This window comes from Saccopteryx leptura, chromosome 6 (assembly GCF_036850995.1).
Source record: "Saccopteryx leptura isolate mSacLep1 chromosome 6, mSacLep1_pri_phased_curated, whole genome shotgun sequence".
Lineage (NCBI taxonomy): Eukaryota > Metazoa > Chordata > Mammalia > Chiroptera > Emballonuridae > Saccopteryx > Saccopteryx leptura.
The window spans coordinates 191,101,337-191,126,496 of NC_089508.1; the positions used below are offsets into that span (position 1 = coordinate 191,101,337).

The window sequence follows — 25,160 nt, forward strand, 5'->3', positions numbered from 1 at the left end:
TGTACTGTGATCTCAACAACATAATAGGCACCACTGTTCACCACTGTGAGTGCCTCTCTGCCAAATACCTCACAGAGCACTCAGCGTTCTGAGACAGGCAGTGTGAGGCACTTGTCCCAAGTGTGACAGCTCGTCACTGCAGACCGAGGCTGAGGCCCGAGCCCCTGGTCCACCTCCTGCGTCGCCGGCAGCAGGTGTTGGGCAGACAGCCCTCTCGTCCATCCCAAATAAAACACGTGCTAGAAGAGGCTGCCCGTGGGCCAGGCTCACCTCTCTGAGGGGGGTCCGGATTCCTGCCACCACACCAGCCTGCGGAGGCCTCGTGGCACAGGGGCACGCTCCGCCAGTCGGAGTTCTGAGACTGAACTGAGTAAAAGATCAGTGTAAAGGAACCAGTAACAGGAGAAAATTATATATATAGTAAATATCTACAGGGATTGGCAAAGTCGGTTTACAGTTGTTAGTGTGGAAAATGACATGATGTAAGAATTAATAAATAATAATACAGAAACAAACTTGTGTTTTACAGCTGTAAGCCTACTTCTGCCCATGCCTGTATTTCCCGCTGTATCAAAGAAATTCCAGTACTTGTTAGTCATTCTGGATCTGTTTCTTCATCTGTACATTTGAGAAGTTCCAGGTTAGATGATCCTCAAAATACTCTAGATCAGTGGTCCCCAACCTTTTTTGGGCCACAGACCCGTTTAATGTCAGAAATATTTTCACGGACCGGCCTTTAGGGTGGGACGGATAAATGTATCACGTGACCGAGACAAGCATCAAGAGTGAGTCTTAGACGGATGTAACAGAGGGAATCTGGTCATTTTTTAAAAATAAAACATCGTTCAGACTTAAATATAAATAAAACAGAAATAATGTAAGTTATTTATTTTCTCTGTGGACCGGTACCAAATGGCCCATGGACCGGTACCGGTCCAGGGTTGGGGACCACTGCTCTAGATCCTTAAGACTGTACTTTTGAATTTAAAAGCAGCCTGCTTTTGGGGCTCATCCCCAGGTTCTGAGAGGTTCAGACAGTATGATCTGGCAGAAGGGATCCAGGCATGTGACACTGCTGAATAAAAGCATGCTGCTGGCTAGTCGCTGTCCCCGACTTACCGCGTGCTTTACAAGCTGCTGCAACGCTGGCGGGACCTTGTCCTGACCAGCAGGGCGGCCCTGCCCAGACCCCTGCTCACCTGTGTGCTGTTCCGGACGCAGGGTTGTGTGCCAGCTGCAGAGGATGCTGTCCATAGCCGTGGAGGTGGACAGGACCCCCACCTGCAGCTCCAACAAAATGGCCGAGATGATGTTTGGGTTCGTGCTGGACATTCCGGAGAGGAGTCAGAGGTGAGGCTTACTTCTGTTTTTCTTTTTTATTCTGGGAACATAATTTCAAAAGAAAGTCCTAAACAGTAGTTATATTGGGGGCGGGGGGGAGGAATAGTTCCTGTCTCTATACCCTGTGGATGAAATAAATTCTCAACGAATTGTTATTTACAACTAAGGTATCATTTTTTGGGAAGAGGTGGGATACCTTAAATGGAGCTTAAATTGTCCTACTTTGTCCATTTGGCTGACAACCTGACATCCTTCAAGGTTCACCTGTTAAGCACAATCTTCTTCCATGACCCTCAGCCACAGAGCCTGGCACAATGTTTACTGAAGTCTTGAATGAAACAGGAATGTCCAAAATTAGAGATGACCAAGAATGAATAGGGTCAGACCTGTAGAATGAACACAGATAGTAAGAATAAGGAATTCAAGTTCTCTAAGCACAAATTAATAAATCATTCTATTCAGAGGGCGTAAAGAACTAGAGTTCTTGGCTAGGACTGATGATTTAGCCTTCTTTGAGCCGGTAATTTTAGAATCCAGAGGATGAAAAATAAACTGGGATGAGTACACACTTATGAACAGTGGCTGGTACAGGATGTAACTATGAGACAGCCCTTGTATAGTGGTGGCCATGGGGGAAATGACCTTTCTCTGCTCCATCTGCTTCTCATACCCCACCCCTAAGCACTCAGCAGCCACAAGTATTCTACAGCTCTGGTTCCGCTATTAGAAAAAAGTGTCATACCAAGTACTTGTCATAAAGATTTAATTAAAATGCTCTGAAGCCCCAGCTGGGTAGCTCGCAGTTGGAGTGTCGTCCTGGAGCGCGAAGGTTGCCAGTTCAATCCCCAGACCGGCACATACAGGAGCAGCTCGATGTTCCTGTCTCTCTCTCTCCCCCTGCCTCTCTCAAGAAACATAAAAATCATTCTGCTAAGATGGACAGTTATCGGGTCCCTACATGTGCCCGTGGTTGCCACATAATCTCATATTTTCATGAAACTAACAAATGATGAAAACACTAATAGTAGTGAGATAACTAGTCCAGGGTTACACAGCTAATCAGATTCAGAATCCAAATAGAAAGCCAGAACTTCTTAATCACAAGGTCAGTGTTAGTAGTCAAGAAGGAGGCCTGGCACAAATGTGCCACTCTTTTGGGATGACTTCATTTGGGTCTAGGTCTCATTCCATTCACTCATTCATGCCCATATTCTGGGGAGAGATGAGAAATCTCAGGAATGTGTAACTATAAACCAATTCAGACTTAACTGACAAAAATAATATAAGTAAAACAGGGCTCGACTTTAAAACTCAGAAGAGGCAAACTGGCAACCACCCAAATTACACTAGACTAGAAGATCCTTTATCTTAATGTTCTTTACTGAGCCGAACAGAATCTAGTTCATTGTGGGCATTTAGAAATATTTATTCTATTAATTCTCTTAGTCATGGTATGAAGTAATTTTGAATATTTTATTTATTCATTGACTTTAGAGAGAAGGGGGGGGGGGGCAGACAGAAACACTGATCTGTTTCTGCATGTGACCTGACCAGGGAATCGAACCATCGGAGCAATCGGCCAGGGCGGTATGAAGTCATTTTAATGTGTCCTAAACTGGTCTTTTCCAAATATCAAAGACTCTCCCCCTTCTGGCAGTTGTAAACCCACAAACAAATCTGTGTCTGGCCTAACCACAGCTTTGTGACTTTGTAGGCCTCCCTTGGGTTGCTTGGTAGCTGCCTGTTTGTAGGGCAGGTGCTAGAGCATCGAGGGATTGGGGAACAGGCTGGGGACATCGGAGCCGGGACGGTGAGACCCTGTCCCCTTCCCCACGCAGAGAGATGTTCTTCACCACCATGGAGAGCCACCTTCTGCGCTGCAAAGTGCTGGAGATCATCTTCCTGCACAGCTGCGAGAGGCCCACCCGCCTGCCCCTGTCCCTGGCCCAGGCCCTCTACTTCCTGAACCATTCCACGTCGCTGCTCAAGTGTCAGGTACCTGCCTCCCTGCTTCAGTGCAGGCCCGACACCTTCCCCCACCCCTGAGCGTCACCTCCACGGGACCTGGAAACTGCACAGAACCTTCCACTAGGAAGGCGCTCGTCTAAAGCACGTGCTCTTCCTGTCTCCGCAGTCGGACAAGACCCAGTGGCAGGTGTGGGACGAGCTGGTTGAGCACCTGCAGTTCCTGTTGTCCAGCTACCAACATGTGTTAAGAGGTAAGGAGCGTTTGTTCACAAGTGAGACGGCGTGGGAGGCACACAGGCAACATCACTAAGAATTAAAGTTACACAGGGTTCTACGGTTAGCCTTGTTCCTTGGTTGTACCCACAAGGAACAAGGAAATGATGCAGCTGGAATCGCGGCTGTGAAACAGAATTCACCTGTTTTCATTACAGCACATAATACATTGGTCCTCGTGACTCCTAGGCGTAAGCAGGGGTCATCACAGCGTGGCGTGCTCGGTAATGCCCTGCCTAGCCCCGCCGTCACTGCAGTGTCCTTGTGTCGAGCGCTCAGACTGTGGACGTCACAAACATCGTCAGTGACGCAGATGCAGAGCAAACCAGTGGCGAGGGAAGTGTCCACCTTGCAGAAGATGGCGGACCCCTGAAGTCTGTCCCAGTGGCTCTGCTCTGCCCTCAGGCCTTAGCACTCAGGAGGCCAGTGTGACAAGGACAGTAAGGGCGCAATAGCTGCTTCAAGTGCAAGTGATCTATTAGCCGAGGGCTAACGAGGCCCTTGGGAAATCTGACATAATTAATGACAAAAGGGAAGAGGAACTTGAGAAGACAGCTGGTCCTCTTGATACGATGCCCTGAGGACATCTCGGCACTTAAGTCAGATTCTTGCCAAAGTTCATGACCTGAATCTATCACAAGGATGATCAGACAGACCCATTTTGAGGGGCCTTTTACAGAATAACTGGCCAACTTCTTAAAAACAAAGCACCAAGCCTGACCTGTGGTGGCGCAGTGGATAAAGCGTCAACCTGGAAACGCTGGGGTTGCCGGTTCAAAACCCTGGCTTGCCTGGTCAAGGCACATGTGGGAGTTGGTGCTTCCTGCTCCTCCCCCTTCTCTCTCTCTCTCTCTCTCTCTCTCTCTCTACCCCCCCCTAAAATGAATAAATAAATAAAAATTTAAAAAAAAAAAAACAAAGGACCAAGAAACTGCTCCACTTTTCGAAAGGAACTAAAGCACATGAGTACTAAATGGAAACGGCCCTGCTAGAGGGGTCCTGACCCAGGAGAGAAGAAGCTGCAGAGGACATTATTGGGGCAATTGGTGACATTTAAATGGGTTATAGAGTTGCATGAATATTAAATTTCCCATTTTTGATAATTACACTGGCTTATGAAAGTAAACGTCACCCGTGTCTGCAACTCCCTCCAACAGGAGGTAGGAAGAGTACGTATGTTACACTTACCTGCTATGGCCCCGCTGAGGTTGATTTTAGCTCAGCAGTGGCACTTGGGAAAGTAAGGCCTAGAACTGAGGAAGCTGTTGTAGAAACTTTTTCTTTTTTTTAAAGCACTGTATTTAACGCCTGACCAGGCAGTGGCGCAGTGAAGTGTCGGACTGGGATGCCGAGGACCCAGGTTTGAGACCCCGAGGTCGCCGCCAGCTTGAGCGCGGGCTCATCTGGTTTGAGCAAAAAGCTCACCAGGTTGGACCCAAGGTCGCTGGCTCCAGCAAGGGGTTACTCGGTCTGCTGAAGGCCCACAGTCAAGGCACATATGAGAAAGCAATCAATGAACAACTAAGGTGTCGCAACGAAAAGCTGATGAGTGATGCTTCTCATCTCTCTCTGTTCCTGTCTGTCCCTATCTATCCCTCTCTGACTCCGTCTCTGTAAAAAAAAAAAAAAAAAAAAAATTAAAAATAAATAAAAGCACTGTATTTAAGACAGCAGGTGAGGGTTTCAATCCAGCCCCAGCACCTGCTCTGTGTTGGGCAGCGACCTTTGTCTCTAGACCTCAAGTTTCTTCCTTTTGCAGAATGGGGCTGGTAATCCTTACCCCCCCGAGGCTGACTGCAAGTGGGTGCAGGAGAACACGGGACGGGCTCGACCACTGAGCGGCCCTGTTCACCTGTGCCTAGCCAGGGGGAGGCCGCCAGGGTCTGCTCTGTGACTCAAGGTCTCGTAAACAGAGCGCCTGGTCAAGGCTACATACGGTTGGGTAGTCTGGGCATTCTTAGCCTGGGACTGGTACATGTCCTTCTCAGGACAAAGCCCCAAAGGCAAATTCCACGTGTGCTTAGCCTCGCAGAGCTTTATGTAATTACTTCTTTTGTAGTTCTAGCACAAAGTTTAATATTAAAGCAGTTTATTTTTGTTTAAAGTTTACCTTAAACATTTCTCTTTAACTTCTTTGCTCCCAGGAATTGTCCCCAGGTCATGGGCAATAGTGACTTCCATGGACATGCAATCTGGTTTTATTGCAGAACATTCTTACACTTCCAGGAGGGGAAAGGAAGGCCTCAGATCAGCACATAGGGGTTGGCCAAAGTAGGTTTGCAGTTGTAATACAAATAAAGATCCTTACGAACTTTGTCCTGTGCACTCACACTGTAAACGATGTTGAATGAATGGGCTGTTCCAATGCTGTTTCATCCTTGACATCCTCTGGCTTCTGTGGAGACCAAGAGTTAAGGAGAAAAAAGATTTAAAGCCAATAGTTTGAAAAGTGCCCTACAGCTGAACGGTGCCCTGAGGTGGCCCGTGTCCTTGTCACTGGGCACTTGACACTGCTGAGGGCGTCTGAAGGTCAGCCGGAGTTGTTGAGCTCCAAGGGTCCAGGAGGAGAGGAAGAGGTTGGGAAGCCTCTTACTGTGGAGGGAGAAAGGAAGATGAGGTCAACTCACACACACTGGCTGACAACACCCGGCGGCCTGTGACTCACTGACCTCTTACAGATGGGAAACAAAGGCTCAGAGAAAAGTAAATGCAGAGCCTGGACTCGGCTTAGGTCTACTGCCAAAGCCTGTGCACAGTGAAAACACTGGCAGGATTCCTTTCCTGTGAAATCACTGGGTGAGACTAGAAAGTAAGATCCTAAGAATTTCCCACCCCCTTTTATAAAGTCCCTAGACGTGGTTAAATTACTTTTGTACAGACCCCTGGACCTGTAGTTCCTGAACCTCCACATTTTACAAACATTTCCGCAGAGGGCAAAGCGGCCCTGCTGAGTTCATTGAACTCCCATTCTCTGAAAGAAGCAATCCCCACACCCCGCTTTCTGAACAGAGAGATTTACTCATGTGGCCTACGCTACAATACATACAAAGTGGTTCCACTTAAACAGAATTACTATAATAAACCAATACCACAGTAAGTGTGTGTTCAATATTTCTTTGTAATTCTTTCAAACTTAGGAAAAAATCTCCCTGAAGATATTCAAAATTCGTATATTTTTAAGTGCTTACATTAATTTTAAATAGTTTCATTGTTTATACCAACAAAGGGAAAAATTAAAACAATTTTCTTAATATAAGAAACTTGAGGACCAAAGAGAACCAAGAACAACAGACCTTTAGGAAATGCAGTCACTGCAAGCACCTGCTTGGCCTTTGCCATGCATCCCAGTAACTAGTCAGCAAGTCTTTGAGAGAAAGGGAGAGAAAGAAGTATTCACTGTTCCACTTAGTGGTGCGCCCACTGTTTGCTCCTCCTGTGTGCCCTGACAAGGGGTCGATACAAAACCCATGGGGTTGAGCCCTGATCGGGCCCTGATCGGTGACCTCAGGGATCAAGCCAGCGACCTTGGTGCTCCAGGACAACGCTCACAGCCAGGGCGCTAATCAACAAGTCTCTGCCTACTAAAATTAGACTTCATTGTCTTACATTATAAAGGAATAAAAAGCAATTCAATTGACTTTTTTTCTCTTGCAGAGCATTTACGGAGTTCGGTGATTGACCGAAAAGACTTAATAATCAAAAGGATTAAGCCCAAACCCCAGCAAGGCGACGACATCACAGTGGTGGACGTGGAGGAGCAGATCGAGGCCTTCCGCAGCCGTCTGGGCCAGATGCTAGGGGAGCCGCTGGTCCCCCAGCTCCAAGACAAAGTGCACTTGCTGAAGCTCCTGCTCTTCTTTGCGGCGGACTTGAACCCAGACGCCGAGTCCTCTCCCAGGCACTGGAGCAGCCCCTGAGGTCCTGCTATGCACTAAGCACCGAGAATACCTCCTGAACTCTATCTCTAGCTACTTGGAAGTTCTAAAAGTATGAAAAGCAGTTAAAAGTTTTATAGGACCAAACCTATCTTATTTATCTGTAGGTTATAACTTTCTAACTCTTTAGTAAATACTTTTTTTGATATTCCTATCCTAGCCTATTCTTAAATATGGCTTAAATATATAAGGAAGGTGTATATATTTTTTGATAAATTATTTATCTATACCTTTTGAAACAGGTAATACTATATGCACTTATATGTTTAACATTTCCATTCAAGATGTGAAAAAAAAATCTCTCTGAACAAATCCTAGACATCAATATTGTTACTCAAGGTACCGATGACCAGTTTTAAAAAGAGAAAGACGTATTTGTTTCTCCGTAATGGAACACATCAATATTGGGCCTAATATATTGCCCATGAATTTGACTATCTGGCCAGTCTATTAAGATCCCATGTAATGGGCAGGGAGGGGAGGAAGAGGTTGGAAGGTTCAAAACAACAGGTTGAGCACTGTTACAAAAATGTTAAAAGGAAACAATAAAAAGGCAATGGTTTTCAAAATACCAAGTTCACCGGCTTAGGTTCCATGACTGTGTGTAGGCAGAATGCAGGAACTACTCTCAGCAGGACAAAAAACTCAGCTATCCACATTTCAGAAAGTAGTATGGATTTTTATTGTCAAAACAAGACACGAGCATAACAGAAGATACAAATAAATTAATTGTTCTCATCATTTGAGACTCCAGGGCCCCTCTATGGAAAGGTCGGCCGGCCAGCTCACTGCATAGACGGGACCCTTCCAAAGCAAGAACAGCAGGGGTCTGAGGGCTCAGGACAGTGGCCGCACAGTGCCCAGCGGGGAGGTGAGCAGGTGCTCCCTGGCTCTTCTCCTTATGAGCTGTTTACATAGGCAGGAGGCTCATCTGGGGGAAATGTGTGCATACAGAGCGTTTTCTCACCTGTCCAACTCAGAAAAGTTTCAGGCCCCGGTGACATTTGTTTCACATGGATGTCCAGACTATAATCTACACAGTTACCATCACCTTTACTTGAAAGAGCTTAGTTTAACATCCAAAGCAGTAGGGTGAACTCTGTCCCTTAGAGAGTTCTCCGCCAGCTGGAGTTGACCGAATCTCGCTGTGAAGTGCAACAAGCATGTGCAGGACTGTTCGCCCACGGGCAGCAGGGGTGCCCGGCCCAGGACTGCCCGGCGCCCGAGGGCGAGGGCTCCCGTCTCCACGTGGGGGAGGGTCCCTGCCCAGACCTCAGACAGATGGTACGTCCCCTCACTGACACGGCTGGGGCACACACTTCTGTACTAAATACCAGAGGGCCAGAGACTAGCCAGCGAGCACCTGGACGGTAGCACGACTTGTCCCTGCTCACACTGACCGGGGAAAGGAACTCAGAAGCCTGGATTGGGAACAACACAAGCGCTGTCTACCTAGGAAGCAATGATCGAGTTCTCGCCTGGGCTGAAGGAGGTGAAAATGGGCGATGAGGCCCCACACCTCACCGCTGAGATCATCTAGTCTAAATCGAAGCAGTACACAATGGCTTCCACTCAAGGACCAGCTGTGCACTAATGTTTCTCAAAAACCAATTATGTATGTCTCCAGTTTAGCTTCAGTTTAAAAGGTTAAAAAAAAAAGGACACCAAACCTTTCCTGGGTCAGAGCCCGAGTCACAGGGATGAGGCTGCAGGACCCCTGCGACCCCGTCACGGGGAGGGAGAGCCCTAGAAGCCGGTGGGCGTGAGCACGTTCAAGTCCCGGGGTTTGAGATTATGGGTCCGGGGTGGTGGCTTCTTCCCTTCCATCACTGGGATGTCCATCTTGGGCGGCTTGAAGGTGGCTGGGTCGTCAGCCATCCGGGTGGCCTGCGCGCGGATCAGCTCCATTGGAGAAGGCTTCTGGGCGCCTCTGTGGGGCTGGGTGGCGAAACCGCCTACAGAGCAACCAGAGCAAACGGTTTCAGACTCGGCAGAGCTCCCAACACACACGCACAACGCCTGCCCCCCGCGCTCTCTCCCAGAGCTGCCTTACCCGAATCGGACTTCTGGAGAGATCTTGGTCCAAAGAGGCTCCACCTATCTGCCGAGCTTCTGTCTTTATCCCCACTTCCAGAATCCATGGTACTGAGATGTGGTCCAGGTAAGGCTGTGGAAGAGCCAGAGGAGAACCAGCCTCTGGCAGGGAGAGAACAGAGAGTCCAATACATCCTCTTCCTGCCCCTCCAGACCTGTCTCACACACAAAGCCCAGGAACTGGCAACTTCCTCCTCTTTCTCCGAAACTACAGGCTAGGTCCCAATTCCACGCGCACCCTGCCGCTCAGGACTCGGGACGGGGGAGGAGCGCTCACCTGGGCTTCTGCTTGGGGGAGGAGTGGGGCGTGCTGCTGGGGGTGGACTGGGCCGAGGCCGTCTGCTTCTCTTCCCTCGCCACCTCTGCACTCTGGAGTTTGAGTTTCTGTTCAGGAGGGCAAGAAGAGAGACCTCAGAACAAACCTGGTCCACGCCAGTCAGCAGAAGGAAAACAGTCATGTTTTGGATCAAAGACAGGTATCTCTTTGATTTTGCCACAGTAGATGGAACTCTGCTGTTTAAGAAAATGTAGTAATTCTACATCACCTCTTAACCATTTCTGTACTAAATACCACACTAGAGCTTTTCATCTTCCCTCTCATCCAGCTAGCGAGTGGAAGAGCAAGAACTCAAGCTGCAGGTCTCCGGGCCGTGCAAGTACGGCCTCGAACTCCTCCCCTGCCAGAGACCACCTGCCAGGGCCGGGCTCTGGGCTCCTCCCCACCAGCCAGCCCCCTCCTCTGTGGGTCCGCCCCCTCGTCCCCTTTCCTTCCCACAACCAGTCACCCCGGGTTCCCTCCGCACTGTGAGCATACCTCCCACATCCAGACTAGCGTCTGCTCGAGACACCAACCTCCTTCCCAGCTCCACCGGAGGGAGGCTCCCTGACTGTCCCCACGCTCCATGTCCCCGGCACCAGCACTGTGCCCAGGCCACAGCCCCATCGCCTCTGACTGCGTTTCCTCAAACGCTGCTCCACACAACAACTGATGTAATCTGGCACCTCAGCCAGCCGTGTGCTGCTGCTGTGGCCAAGATCCAGATGTCCCCCAGTGTATCCTCCTGTACTACAGGGCAGACCACTCAACCGGAACTCTGCCTGCCACCCACCCTGCACTGTCCCCAGCGTCAGAGGCCGCTCGGGGTCAGAGGCCTCTCCGGAAGCATCTGTCTTGGCTGACAGCTCAAACGGTCACCAACCCCACTCTGATCCCCCACGGCAGTGGTCTTTACACTCTGTGCAGACACCGGGGACGCTCCTCACGCAAGGTGGCCATCCCCACAGGCCACCGTCCCCACGGGACTCTCCCCACCACACACTGTATCCGGAGCCTGAGCTTTGCAACATGCGATTAGGAACCGACAGGAAATAGGGCACCAGGAGACTTGGTCCGGGTGCCGTGACTGGTTTTAATCCACGACCTCGGGCCTCAGTCTCTTCATTTATAGAAGATGGAGAACAGTTTCCATCTCGAGGGATTACCAGAAGGATGACGTGAACGGAGCGCCTCAGAAGTCACTAAGCACTGTGACGTGTTAAGTGGTATTCCCCAAACTAAAGACATTTCAAATTATTTTATTCTTACAGCTACGTATTTGGTCATTGTGAACCTTACCAAAATAAGTTCCTTCATTCCAATTTTAGACATGAAAGAGCAAAAACATTCCAATTCTCCTCTCCCTCAAGGGGCGACTACCCTGTCCACACAGTGACCCACACTGGCTCTACGGGCCTGGCCGTGCGCGCACACCCCGCATGCGTGAGCACGGAGGCTCCTTGTGTCCACCCGACCAGACCCCGTCACTCTACAGAGGGAGAAGCTGAGCCCGCAGGCGGAAGAGCTCCAGACCTTACCACTAAGAGTGCCGCCACAGTGGGACTAATGCAGCTCGCGACTGCTGGCCCTGTTACCTCCACCACCCCGCCCCCGCCCCCAGCCCGGCAGTGACTTCTAGGGGCGTGGTCTCTTCTGCGCTTCTGAGAAACACGCTTACGTGGAGGGCTTCTGCCACGCGCAGGTACTTGGTCTCCTCGGTGGTCAGGCCCTTGTGGGGTGTGTAGCCGGCATCTCTCAGCCCTGCCTGCTGCTCAAAACGCTGAATGCTCTCCTGGGTCTGTTCTGGGGACAGAGGAGATGACAGTCACGCCCGTCCCCCCCCCCATCACACACTGGGAGGACGAGAGGCACCCACGGTTCTCCCAGACAGGACCACGCTGACCACCCGAGGTTTCCGCAGACCCACAGTGATTCTCGCACGGAGGTTCTCTAACCAGAGGGGGCCTCCCCTCACACCAAAGCAAACAACAAATAATCTCCAGGGAAACGCCTGACCCTCCCGATTTCACACTGCGACCCTCTCTGTTCAGAAAGGCAACATGGAGAAGTCAGCTGACATCCAGAAACCATGAACGGTCTCCCTGTATCACTTCTTTTTTATTTTTTAAAGACTTCATTCAACCCTGGCCAGTTGGCTCAGTGGTAGAGCGTCGGCCTGGCGTGCAGGAGTCCCAGGTTCGATTCCCGTCCAGGGCACACAGGAGAAGCACCCATCTGCTTCTCCACCCCTCCCCCTCTCCTTCCTCTCCGTCTCTCTTCCCCTCCTGCAGCTGAGGCTCCATTGGAGCAAAGTTGGCCCGGGCGCTGGGGATGGCTCTGTGGCCTCTGCCTCAGGCGCTAGAATGGCTCTGGTTGTGACAGAGCAATGCCCCAGAGGGGCAGAGTATCGCCCCCTGGTGGGCGTGCCGGGTGGATCCCGGTCCGGCACATGCAGGAGTCTGTCTGACTGCCTCCCCGTTTCCAGCTTCAGAAAAATTACAAAAAAAAAAAAAATACAAAAAAAAAAGACTTCATTCAATTTTTGGGGCGGGGGGGGGGAGAGAGAGAGAGAGAGAGAGAGAGAAAAGAGGGGAGTAGCAGGAAGCATCAACTCCCATATGTGCCTTGGCCAGGCAAGCCCAGGGTTTTGAACCGGCAACCTCAGCATTTCCAGGTCGACGCTTTATCCACTGCGCCACCACAGGTCAGGCCAAGCCCAGGGTTTTGAACCAGTGACCTCAGCATTCCAGATCGACACTTGATCCCACTGAGTCGCCACAGGTCAGGCCGTGTATCACTTCTTAAGAGACTTGCCACCCTCACAAAACACTTGACCAAAGAGAAGTGGGCCACGTTTCGGCTAGATGGCACCAAGGTACCCATCAGATTCAAACCACAGAGCGTGCCTTGAACTAGCCAAGGTCTATGAGCCAACATCTCTCGTGCGTCGGAATGCTTCTCACAGTGCGTGCCATTAAAATGCCTCTCGCACTGAATAGACAGAAAACTCAATGGCAGGTCAGTCTACACTGTGACCAGTAAGTCAGTTCTCCTGTGGAATGACTGACAGCTCAGTTTTCTGCTTGCTCCGTATCCACAGCACCTAACACAGCCCCGTGTAGGAATGTGGTGGCTGCGGACCCAAAGTCTAGATCCCAGAGGTCCTTCACGACTCAGTCATTCCCCTTCAAAGGCATACTTTTATGTCTATTAGGAACAGAAACACGGGGAAAAAAGAAAACAACGAAATGTATCAAGATGTTTTCCTGTGTTACCAGGTAGTTAGCTGAAAATGTAAAACGCGGAAAAGCATTTAATGCATCGCAACCCACAAATACCAGGATTTTAAATGCAGCTATTTTTTAATAAATGTAAAACTATAGCAACATCCAAAGAAGCTCATGGCAGTATTAACTAAAAGGAAGGTACGACTACTGTATCTGCAGTCATGTAAAAATACGCACATAAGTGGGAGTGAATAAGCAAGGAAGTATCTGAGTGACAGAAAGTGTATCTTCAATAAAGAAGTCCTATTGTGCCATGAAGAACAGGACCGAGCTTTCTTTCTAACACTGCCAGAACCTTCTCAAGCTTACAAAACACAAGTCGTGCCTGACCAGGCGTTGGCGCAGTGGATGGAGCATCGGTCTGGGATGCGGAGGACCCAGGTTCGAGACCCCGAGGTCACCAGCTTGAGCGTGGGCTCATGTGGTTTGAGCAAAGCTCGCCAGCTTGGACCCAAGGTCGCTGGCTCGAGCAAGGGGTTACTCGGTCTGCTGAAGGCCCGCGGTCAAGGCACATATGAGAAAGCAATCAATGAACTAAGGTGTCGCAATGAAAAACTGATGATTGATGCTTCTCATCTCTCTGTGTTCCTATCTGTCTATCCCTATCTCTGACTCTCTCTCTCTGTAAAAAAAAAAAAAAAAAAAAAAGTTCAAAACGCAGGCCGTGGTTGCCAATTCAAATGGTGTGTGTACATGTGAATGAAAGCCCAAGAAGAGTTTGGACTTTTGGTTCTTGGGCGAAGTCTCCAGGAACTGCCCGGATAAAATGATGCCCTCCCTGAGCCGACAGACAAGGACTTGTAACTTCAAAACTGAGCCAACAAGGAGAACCTCCCTGTGCCCTGTCCCGGGCACAGGCTGCTGCTGACAAGCGGAACTATGTGTCTAGTAATTAATTAACTCCCCAGAACAGAGCCAAGGTTTAAAAAAAAAAAAAAAAAGCAGCAAGCTCCCTTATTTCCAGTCTCATTGAGGCAACAAACTGACCTAAGGCTCCAGGAAAGGGAAACTCTGAACCACTGAATGTTTAGAAAAATCTATCTACAGGGCAGGTGGGGGATGGCTGCAAGGGTCCCCTCCCCCAGCAGCTCCCGGCCACCAAGCACTGGGCCACCCAGCCCTCCCTCCACCTGCCAGACTCCCCAGGAGACAGTCTCAGTGGTTACATAACTGGGCCCAGGCCACGTGGACGGGTGTGGGCAAAGAAGAGCGAGGAGCAGAGCAGCAGGAACACACCTAAATCAACTGACACGCCTAGCATTCGGCAAATCTTCACCTCCCTGGAGCGGCACCGGCGACTGGCAGCCGAGCTGGCATCGGCCGGCCCGGTCAGGACAGGCCAAGGCTGGCGAGTCCGCGGCGCTCGCACACTCTGCCCGCCCCGTTCCCCTCTCCTCCGAGGGGCCAGGGTGCTTACTTGTGATCAGAGAATTCATGATGACACGGGTGGCGTTAGCCTTCACCACGGGGACCTTGTCCATGCCGTCACTGGCTGATGACAGGGTCATGGCAGGGGAGGAAACACTGGCCTCTCCTTCCTCCACCTGTTCAAGAGAGGGGAGGAGGCGCCTGAGCAGAGCAGGGGAGTCGCACCCCGAAACCTGCTCGTCTGGGGAAGAAGGAACGTCTCCACCCGATTAGATACACATCATCCGTAGTGACAGCAGATAAAGACATCAGTGGCCGGACTTTTCAAAAGCGGGAAAGCCCAAGTTTGAAGCCGAGGTCTCCCGATTCCCAGAGTGTCTGTCCAGGAGACTGTACTAAGCACTGACCAGCTACCACACACGCTGGCTTTGCTGAACTCTTCACTGCACTCCCTCCGCAGCCCCCAGACGTTCTGAGCGTCCGAGTCCCCGGGAAGGCCTGTTAAACAGACTGCTGGGCCTCACCCCAAAGACGAGTCAGAAGGCCTGGGATGGGACTCAAGACTTGTGTTTCTAACCAGTTCCCAGGTGATACTGATGCTGCCGGTCCCCAAGGCCACCCTGTGAGGACCACGGCTCTAAAGGTTCAAGGAGTGGTCTTTTACAACAGACCATACACTGGTGCAGCTCCTAATCTTTAGTGTGACTGCCGAGAGCTCGCCACCTGTCACTCAGGCCCCCGAGGCCACGCTCAGGACTACAGGCAGGAGAGAATGGGTCTCTGCTTCGCCAAAGGAACTGAGGAGAAACACAGCAAGAGAGGAGGGGAAAAGTCCTGAAAAGCCGTGTCCCTGTCACACTTCTCAGCTGTGCCCTCCCTGGAGTCACACTTGCATCTCTGCGTCCTTACTGGGAAAACGGCAGACAGTCGGGGCGAAAGAAAGAATGCGTGCGATGAGTCAAGCCGGGCTTTTCTTTAAGAGCAATTGTCCCAGACCGTCAGCCGTCCCAGCTGGGGCACAACAGCCAACGGGAAGCCCATTCCCTGCCTTGGCGAGGAAGCAGCAGCCTTTCCCAACGACAGGGCGTGCGCCCCCAGCAGCGCGGGCACAGGCCTCGCTTCCTGTCCGCCCTGGTTCCCCGAGCCCACTGCTCCGGCACGGCAGGCCGCCAGGGTCCTGTTCTCCCAGGACTGCCCATCTTCACACAAGAGGTTTACTCCTGAGCACTGGCTGGGTCAGACTTCGGGAGACCACAGACACGGGGTTTCCCTGAGCTATGGGGGGGGGTGCTGCAGAGGGAGCTCCCTGTTGTAGGGGCTTCGGGAAGGGAGGGGGGGAGGACCCACTAGAGAGGAAAACTCAATATGGCCCCAAGTCAGAGTTCGGTGGGGAGCCAGGAGTTGTCTGGTCTCCCCCACACCTGGCATGTGTCACCTTTCACCACACCTCCATGGCAAAGGTACCCCCTCTCTCAGGTGGAGGCTCCGTCGCTCAGGCATGAAGCTGGGTGCCCAGGGTCACCGCTGACACAGAGACCATCGGGGGTTCATATCCAGGTCTGTCACAGTCACTGCTCACTGCGTAGGCCCTGTCAGGCGCTGAGCTGTCACTCAGCTCCAAGTTCAGGGAAACCACAGCTGTAAATGGCCTCATCTGAACTTGGTGGGTCCAGTGTATCCAGGGAGCAGTACAGAGTCAGAGGAGACACAGACACGGTCCTGACAGGCAGGAAGCACCGGCTTCAGTAACACGCCCAAAACGAGCGTGTGCGAAGCTCTGAAGCCAGACGCACAAACGGGCTGTGAGCGCAGGTGGCTGCAGGATGGGGAGGGGCGCTGTGTGAGCAGGGGCCGCGGGATGAGGGGGTGCCATCCGAGAGTACGAGCAGGTGGTCGTGGGATAAGGGGGTGCTGTCCGTGAGTGTGAGCAGGGGCCACGAGATAAGGGGGTGCTCTCTGTGAATGTGAGCAGGGGCCATGGGATAAGGGGGTGCTGTCTGTGAGTGTGAGCAGGGGCCACGGGATGAGGGGGTGCTGTCTGTGAGTGTGAGCAGGGGCCGCAGGGCAAGGGGGTGCTGTCTGTGAGTGTGAGCACGGGCCATGGGATAAGGGGGTGCTGTCTGTGTGAGCAGGGGCCACGGGATGAGGGGGTGCTGTCTGTGAGTGTGAGCAGGGGCTGCGGGATGAGGGGGTGCTGTCTGTGAGTGTGAGCAGGGGCCGCGGGATGAGGGGGTGCTGTCTGTGAGTGTGAGCAGGGGCCGCGGGATGAGGGGGTGCTGTCTGTGAGTGTGAGCAGGGCCGCGGGCTGAGGGGGTGCTGTGAGTGTGAGCAGGGCCGCGGGATGAGGGGTGCTGTGAGTGTGAGCAGGGGCCGCGGGCTGAGGGGGTGCTGTCTGTGAGTGTGAGCAGGGGCCGTGGGATGAGGGGTGCTGTGAGTGTGAGCAGGGGCCGCAGGATGAGGGGGTGCTGTCTGTGAGTGTGAGCAGGGACCGTGGGATGAGGGGTGCTGTGAGTGTGAGCAGGGGCCGCAGGATGAGGGGGTGCTGTCTGTGAGTGTGAGCAGGGGCCGCGGGATGAGGGGTGCTGTTAGTGTGAGCAGGGGCCGCGGGATGAGGGGTGCTGTGAGTGTGAGCAGGGGCCGCGGGATGAGGGGTGCTGTCTGTGAGTGTGAGCAGGGGCCGCGGGATGAGGGGTGCTGTCTGTGAGTGTGAGCAGGGGCCGTGGGATGAGGGGGTGCTGTCTGTGAGTGTGAGCAGGGGCCGCGGGATGAGGGGTGCTGTGAGTGTGAGCAGGGGACCGCGGGATGAGGGGGTGCTGTCTGTGAGTGTGAGCAGGGGCCGCGGGATGAGGGGGTGCTGTGAGTGTGAGCAGGGGACCGTGGGATGAGGGGGTGCTGTCTGTGAGTGTGAGCAGGGGCCGCGGGATGAGGGGTGCTGTGAGTGTGAGCAGGGACCGCGGGATGAGGGGGTGCTGTGAGTGTGAGCAGGTGCCGCGGGATGAGGGGTGCTGTCTGTGAGTGTGAGCAGGGGCCGCGGGATGAGGGGTGCTGTTAGTGTGAGCAGGGGCCGCGGGATGAGGGGTGCTGTCTGTGAGTGTGAGCAGGGGCCGCGGGATGAGGGGTGCTGTGAGTGTGAGCAGGGGCCGCGGGATGAGGGGGTGCTGTCTGTGAGTGTGAGCAGGGGCCACGGGATGAGGGGATGCTGTGAGTGTGAGCAGGGGGCCGCGGGATGAGGGGGTGCTGTCTGTGAGTGTGAGCAGGGGCCGCGGGATGAGGGGGTGCTGTGAGTGTGAGCAGGGGCCGCGGGATGAGGGGGTGCTGTGAGTGTGAGCAGGGGCCGCGGGATGAGGGGGTGCTGTGAGTGTGAGCAGGGGCCGTGGGATGAGGGGTGCTGTGAGTGTGAGCAGGGGCTGTGGGATGAGGGGGTGCTGTGAGTGTGAGCAGGGGCTGTGGGATGAGGGGTGCTGTGAGTGTGAGCAGGGCCGCGGGATGAGGGGTGCTGTGAGTGTGAGCAGGGGCTGTGGGATGAGGGGTGCTGTGAGTGTGAGCAGGGGCTGCGGGATGAGGGGGTGCTGTGAGTGTGAGCAGGGGCTGTGGGATGAGGGGTGCTGTGAGTGTGAGCAGGGGCCGCGGGATGAGGGGGTGCTGTCTGTGTGAGCAGGGGCCGCGGGATGAGGTGGTGCTGTCTGTGAGTGTGAGCAGGGGCTGTGGGATGAGGGGTGCTGTGAGTGTGAGCAGGGGCCGCGGGATGAGGGGGTGCTGTCTGTGTGAGCAGGGGCCGCGGGATGAGGGGGTGCTGTCTGTGAGTGTGAGCAGGGGCCGCGGGATGAGGGGGTGCTGTCTGTGAGTGTGAGCAGGGGCCGCGGGATGAGGGGTGCTGTCTGTGAGTGTGAGCAGGGGCCGCGGGCTGAGGGGGTGCTGTCTGTGAGTGTGAGCAGGGGCCGCGGGATGAGGGGTGCTGTGAGTGTGAGCAGGGGCCGCGGGATGAGGGGTGCTGTGAGTGTGAGCAGGGGCCGCGGGATGAGGGGTGCTGTGAGTGTGAGCAGGGGCCGCGGGATGAGGGGTGCTGTGAGTGTGAGCAGGGGCCGCGGGATGAGGGGTGCTGTGAGTGTGAGCAGGGCCGCGGGCTGAGGGGGTGCTGTCTGTGAGTGTGAGCAGGGGCTGTGGGATGAGGGGTGCTGTGAGTGTGAGCAGGGGCCGCGGGATGAGGGGGTGCTGTGAGTGTGAGCAGGGGCTGCGGGATGAGTGGGTGCTGTCTGTGAGTGTGAGCAAGGGCTGCAGGATGAGGGGGTGCTGTGAGTGTGAGCAGGGGCCACGGGATGAGGGGGTGCTGTGAGTGTGAGCAGGGGCCGCGGGATGAGGGGTGCTGTGAGTGTGAGCAGGGTCTGCGGGATGAGTGGGTGCTGTCTGTGAGTGTGAGCAGGGGCCGCGGGATGAGGGGGTGCTGTGAGTGTGAGCAGGGGCCGCGGGATGAGGGGTGCTGTGAGTGTGAGCAGGGGCTGCGGGATGAGGGGGTGCTGTGTGAGCAGGGGCTGCGGGATGAGGGGTGCTGTCTGTGAGTGTGAGCAGGGACCGTGGGATGAGGGGGTGCCGTCCATGAATGCGAGCAGGGCGGGGAAGGACGCTGCCGTGTCAGGAAATGGCCGATCTCCCTGCCACTCAATTGCAGCTTTAAAAAAGTTCTTTTTAAATCTGCTCTGTGCCAGGGCCTCTGCTGTACAGCAGACAGAGTACAGAACTGGCCACGGCTCCCGCCCTCCAGAAGCTAATGGAAGGTGACCGAGTCCTGCACGGCTTGTGACGGGGCCTGGAGTTGAGTGGTGAGCCCGAAGGGAGAGGTGACCGTCTTAATCCTCACAGAAGAGATGTTCTGCTAAGACCCGAAGGAGGCCGTCTGTCAAGCAGGGGGGTGGGAGGGCGGCGGGGACGGGGACGTCCCAGGCAACGGAGCGGCTGAAGCAGACACTCAGCCATCCCGTCCCCCATTCAGCACGAGAAATCTCAGGGAGCTCGCACGGCTGGCTCACCAAGGGAGCAGCCGACGGGACCGGGTCACGCAGAGCCACACTCAGGAGGTGCGTTTCTAATGCTGCGTAACTGGGGAGGGGGTGGGGTGGGGTGGGCAGAAGAATCTTGGGTAGAAGACATGGCCGTTCTAGTTTGAATGAAAAAGGCCCACCACCTCCAGCTGAGGCACAGAAAACACACATGGGGACTGGCAGAGGCCGGACCCTCGGTGAGGGAGCGCTGGGGCCGGGACGGATACCTTGGCGAGGTGCTGATACTTGCGCTCTGGAATCACTGGCTTCCAGGGGACGCTGCCCATGTCCGATGGAGGAGGGGTCATGGGCGCAAGGTCCTCCAGGGCATCATCATAGCTGAATGCCCGGCGGCACATTCCGATGGGCAGGGACATCTTGCCTAGAGGCCCACTAGGCTCAAGAGCTAAGAACAGAAACACCTGTCAGGATGGGTACAGCAACCGAACGTGCTCATAGCTTTAAATTGGGTCGCAGGCAGGAAAGCTTTTGTTAAAACACTTGTTCTGGAACATGCAAGAATAGCTTGTTCTAGAATAGCAAATCCATTCAAGGAAAGGTCATTTGTAGTGCTAATAATCCCTGCCTTCAGGCCTGACACTTGGATTCTCCTCTTAAACCCCTCCCCCCCCCCCCCCCCAGCAGCCCTAATTCATCTGTATGGTTTAGGAAAACGGAAGTTCAATTTAAATTACCCGAGCAAGGTCACCACACAACTCCAAAGTGCAGTAAGGAATCAAACTCCAATCCTATCTGATTTCAAAGTTTGTGTTCTTTATGCCACAGAATCTGCCCCCCCGAGCAATGCCAGTGCTCTCAACTCACGCAAGACTGAGAATATGAACGTTCTTGTTCCCATTTTACAGATGAGAAAACTAAGGCCTAGAGGCAAAGCGATTTGCCCAAGCTCAGACAGCACACAGCCAGCTGGGGCTCGGCTGCCAGTCCTCTGCCCTCCCTTCCTCACCGCAGGAAACAAGAGCACAGTTACGAGGAATATCCACCACACGCCGGCCAGCAGCACCGCCTGCGCTCCGTGTGAGTTAAGCAGCCCTGCCGATGCCGGCACGGAAACCACTGACAGCCACTCCCGGGAAGCACCACGAGCTGACTGCCATTCCCTCCGCTGCGCCCTACGGGCACCACATCCCGCTGTGACAGAGGCACCCGGCTTCAAGGGCACTCTCAGCTCTCCAGACCAAGGAGCAAGGTCCATTTTGTTTGTTTCAAAACAGAACTCACGTCCAGATCCTGCCTTCAACGTGACCTTTTCCTGTTGCTAAAAATTATACAATCACTCTCCAGGGCATCAGCCTGTGTGGCAGTAAGTCCAAGACCAACACAAACACTTCATTTCAACAGCAAGGGAACCAAGCAGCTACCATTATTATTGCTATTATCATGAATAATGATTACTCACAAATCCATAAAAACAGAAAGAGGATTGGTGGTTGCCCAGGGCTGGCGGGGTCGGGCAGAGTAATAGGTGGAGAGAGGAAGGAAGGGTGATGATCACTCATGGTTGTAAGGTTTTCTTGTGGGGTGAGGAAGATGTTCTGGAATTAGACAGTGGTCATGGTTGCACAACATTGTGAATACTAAAAAACACTACATTATTCATTTTCAACTGGTCAATTTTATGGTATGTGAATTATTTCAATTAAAACAAGCAAATAGGACCTGGCCGGTAGCTCAATGGATAGAGGGTCGGCCTGGCATACAGACATCCCCAGTTCTATTCCTGGTCAGGGAAAACAATAGAAGTGACCATCTGCTTCTCTTCCTCTTCCGTAGCCGCCAGTGGCTCAACTGGTTTGAGCAGCAGCCTGGGCACTGAGGATAGCTCAGGTGCTCCCATCGTCAGCCTCAGGCACTAAAAAATAGCTCGGCTGATACGAGCATCGGCCCCAGAAGGCGTTGCCGGGTGGGTCCCGGTGGTCAGGGTGCACGTAGGAAGTCTGTCTCACTATCTCCCCTCCTTTCACTTAAAAAATAAGCAAATAATATCAATAATTACCAAGTACCCTTCCTTGCCAGGCACTTCCATTCCTCATCTTACCTAATTCTCATTCTCCAGCTCAAGAAACTGGGGCACAGATCTCAAGTGACAGCCAGGTAGCAAGTGTGTGTGTGGGCACTGAAACACACACCTAAGCCAGTGTGCACTCTACACGCAACACTCCATGCTCCTCACACCACAAAGCAGTAACACAGCGCGTGCAGCCCTCTGGCCTGGGATGGTTACAGCAGCGGGCATGGTAATCACACAGCAATGAAAGACAAAGCAGGAGGCAAGCTGACGAAGTGAGACCAGAGACGAGCTACACTAGGAGACGCGGGGGAGGCTCCTATTCCTCCGCTTAATTTGGGGGCAACTCCAAAAACATCTTAAGACAGCCTTCCTGAGAATAATAATAAAGTCAGCTGATATTTACTAAGAAACCTATTCCTACAAATGGAGACCCCCCACATTTTCGGGGCAGTAAATGCACGTTCATCACTAACTTTTAACTCACATTTTCACAGGTTTCGTGTTTAATCTACATGGCTGCCCTGAGGAGAGAGAAGCACTATCCTCTGTCCTTCACTGAGCATCTAAGATGGAATGATTCAGATTGGACTAAAAATCACTGTACTTCCCACTATAACAGTCCAAGGCGGATCAATGACTTCAGTAACTCAGAAATCATTGCCCTACAGAGATCCAGGACTCATTAAATGTTGCTGTGAGCGTTTTCACGACTGGCTGAAGTTCAATTTGCCGCCTTTAAGTCGGGCTGGCACCTTTTTGCCCAGGCCGCCATGCCACCCATCCCCCACCCTCCCTAAAAAGGGGGGCGGAGGGTTAATCCTTTTGGTACACACTACAAGAACAACCCAACTTCTGAGTTCTTATTTAATACCTTGACAAAGTGACAAACTTGTCATACCCTTGAATGAAATGACTACGCTCTGGAGTCATTTCTGACTACATACTGGAAGGATAAGATTTTGGGTTCCTACCCTGCGTTGGGTTCCCAACGCTTATCTGGGTGGTTAATAGGATAATGTTTAAATTCTGCCAATTTATTAAATCTAAATACTCTCCCGGTAGCAGAGAGTAACCATCAACACATGGTTCAGAGAAGCGTGGTTTTTGGCTCGCACCGTTAAGGGAGACGCACGGCTTTACCAAAAAGAATGAAGTTTACCAGGCACTTCTGATTGTCTCGAAGCCATTGAAAATCTGGGATCCAGGTGCTTTTTCTATATAGGGTTCAGAGCTGAGTCCCTGCCACCTAATAAAAATAACAAAAAAGCATTTCTTGCAGTGAACACCAAAGAATAGCTCCAAGGCTGTTCTTTTGACAGGCACGTAGACTTTTATGGCTTGTTTACAACGATGAAACACACACAAAACAGCCAATGAGTGAGAAGCATACCAAGGGAGGGGGAAAAAAAAGGATAATGCCAAAGGTCTCACCACACCTGTGGCTGATCTTATCGTCTTTGATATGACAAAGACACTACACCTGGTGAAAAGGTCACCTTACCAGAGTGAGATGATGTGATGATGATTACGCTGACAGATAGATATTAATGAGGAACATTGTCCAGCTGCTGCAAATTAGCCAAGTTGCTTGGGAAGAGTCCATCCGTTCCAGAAGGTCTAAGAACAACAACCAGTATTGGTACAGCCTCTCCGAGTCTGCCAAGCAACCTTCTAAACATTTATGTATCCCCCAGCCGTGCAAGAGGAATCGGAAGTTTGTTTGTTTTTCTTTTTTTTTTTTTTCTGTGACAGAGAGAGGGACAGACTGAAAGGGAGAGAGATGAGAAGCATCAATTCTTTTGTTGCGGCACCTCAGTTTCTCAGTGATTGCTTTCTCATATGTGCCTTGACTGGGGGGCTATAGCAGACCGAGTAACCCCCTGCTCAAGCCAGTGACCTTGGGGTCTCGAACCTGGGTCATCAGCGTCACAGTACGAGTCTCTATCCACCGCACCACCGCCTGGTCAGGCTTGTTTTTCATTTTTTAAGTGAGGGCTCGGGGTCTAAATGACTTGACCTCTAGCCAGGGGCTAGGTGGCAGAGAGGATAAACTCATTCTTTGTTGCTAACACCGACCAATATTTATAAAGGTTTTATACAACGCTTATCTTGTGTGTCAACCCCTGCAGGAACCCTGCAGAGCAGGCTTTATTCATCCTGGATTGAAGAAGGAAACTAAAAATAAGAGGACGGGTGGTTCGTCCAGGGTCACACACAGATAAGGGGCCATCTGCGAGACGCCTAGTTTCAACCGCATTTTCACAGGGGAGTTCAAACAAAGCCCCGAGAAAGCGGAGTTGCTTTTCAGTCGGCTCCACCACGGCCCCTCTATCCTGATGGAGCTCAGAGGGCCAAGTAGTTCATTCTTGATCAGAGTATCGCAGAAACGAAGTTCAGCCATCCCTCCGGGTCTGGGGAGCATTCCGGCTCACAAACACCCTCTTCCACTACCCGTCCCCGTCCCCTCCCCCGCAGACCTTAAGCATCTCCTCCACAGGATACAGGACAATAGCACCAGGACTTGAAAGGTCAAGTCTGAAAGGCCAGGGCTGACTCAACCTCCCATCCCCCTCCCTCCCCAGCGAGCCAGGAAAGACCAAGGTGTTCAGGGCCGAGGGCCGAGGGCCGAGGCCCGGGGCCCGGTTCCTCCAGGGCAGAGCAAGGAGGAGGCTGGAGAGGTGATGGGGCCGGGCGAGGAGTTGAGGGTCCCGGTGGAGGGGCCAGGAGCGGGGGATGTAACCCCGGGGAGGGCCAGGCTCGGCCCGGCCCATCTGCTTACCTAGTTCGCCGCCGCGGAGCTGGCTGCAGCCCGAGCTCCCGCACTAAACAGGCTCCGAGGACCCACGTCTCTCTACAAGTTGTGGCGCAATCGGCACCCAATCCATGGTGTGAGCGGCGTGGTGTCGGTCGCGACCCTTAAAGGCCTGAACACCAACCAAGGGAGCGTCAGCTGCCCGGCCGGCCCCCACCCTCCCGGAGCTGTTCAGCCACGCGAGACTGGCCCGGGAGACGCGCAAGGCATGCTGGGAGTTGTAGTCCACGACCTCCGCTACACTTTTAGTAAGAGGAGAAATGAAGCGGCGACCCACATCCAGGAAGAGCTGGGTTAGGCCACATAACCAAGAAAGGGAGCAAATCCCATCTGCCTCCCCTAGACAAGATGGTCCGAATGTCCATACCCTTTGATACGAGCAAAAAGTGACGCTTGAAGAGATGCCAACTCAAATGTCACAACCTGAAGGCTTATTTTTTCCCCATAGGGTTTACAGATATGATAAAGCAACACGTTTCTATCCACGTTTCTACATCCCACCCTCTCCCCGCCCGCGCTTGCCATCAAGGCTCATCTCAGGAGGGCTGTGGGGGCTGGGCAGTGCGTCTCACATTTAGACGTCAGCATTTGACACTTGCCAGGTCGACAGGCAGGACTGAGAGGTTTTCTCCAGGCAACTTGAAACTTGAGTGCTGTTACCAGGCCCCCGCGCCTCGGTGTGTCATGAGTTCAAGTCT

At 52.9% G+C, this 25,160-nt stretch overlaps 2 protein-coding genes across 6 annotated transcripts in view; one reads left to right on the plus strand and one right to left on the minus strand.

The window, feature by feature from the left end:
* Positions 1-9,162, plus strand: part of SIMC1 (SUMO interacting motifs containing 1) — a 48,220-nt gene extending 39,058 nt beyond the window's left edge. Inside the window, 5 exon segments of the mRNA XM_066343303.1 lie at positions 1,222-1,350; positions 3,180-3,336; positions 3,476-3,560; positions 7,237-7,476; positions 7,479-9,162. Coding sequence (XP_066199400.1) covers positions 1,222-1,350; positions 3,180-3,336; positions 3,476-3,560; positions 7,237-7,476; positions 7,479-7,537 — 670 coding nt within the window. The 3' untranslated portion in view covers positions 7,538-9,162.
* Positions 8,176-24,637, minus strand: KIAA1191 (KIAA1191 ortholog). Of its 5 annotated transcripts, XM_066343304.1 has the most exons (9): positions 24,430-24,637; positions 23,152-23,267; positions 22,810-22,896; positions 19,846-20,024; positions 14,632-14,758; positions 11,606-11,730; positions 9,889-9,995; positions 9,571-9,713; positions 8,176-9,472 (listed from the first exon to the last, which is right to left on the minus strand). In XM_066343304.1, the coding sequence occupies exons 3-9, from the start codon at positions 22,835-22,837 to the stop codon at positions 9,264-9,266; spliced, it is 918 nt and encodes a 305-aa protein (XP_066199401.1). In that variant the 5' UTR covers positions 22,838-22,896; positions 23,152-23,267; positions 24,430-24,637; the 3' UTR covers positions 8,176-9,263. The 5 variants fall into 5 exon arrangements, with proteins under 5 accessions (XP_066199401.1, XP_066199402.1, XP_066199404.1 ...); XM_066343305.1 differs by lacking the exon at positions 22,810-22,896; XM_066343307.1 differs by lacking the exons at positions 23,152-23,267; positions 24,430-24,637 and having other exon boundaries at positions 22,791-22,896.
* Positions 24,638-25,160: the final 523 nt, after the last annotated feature.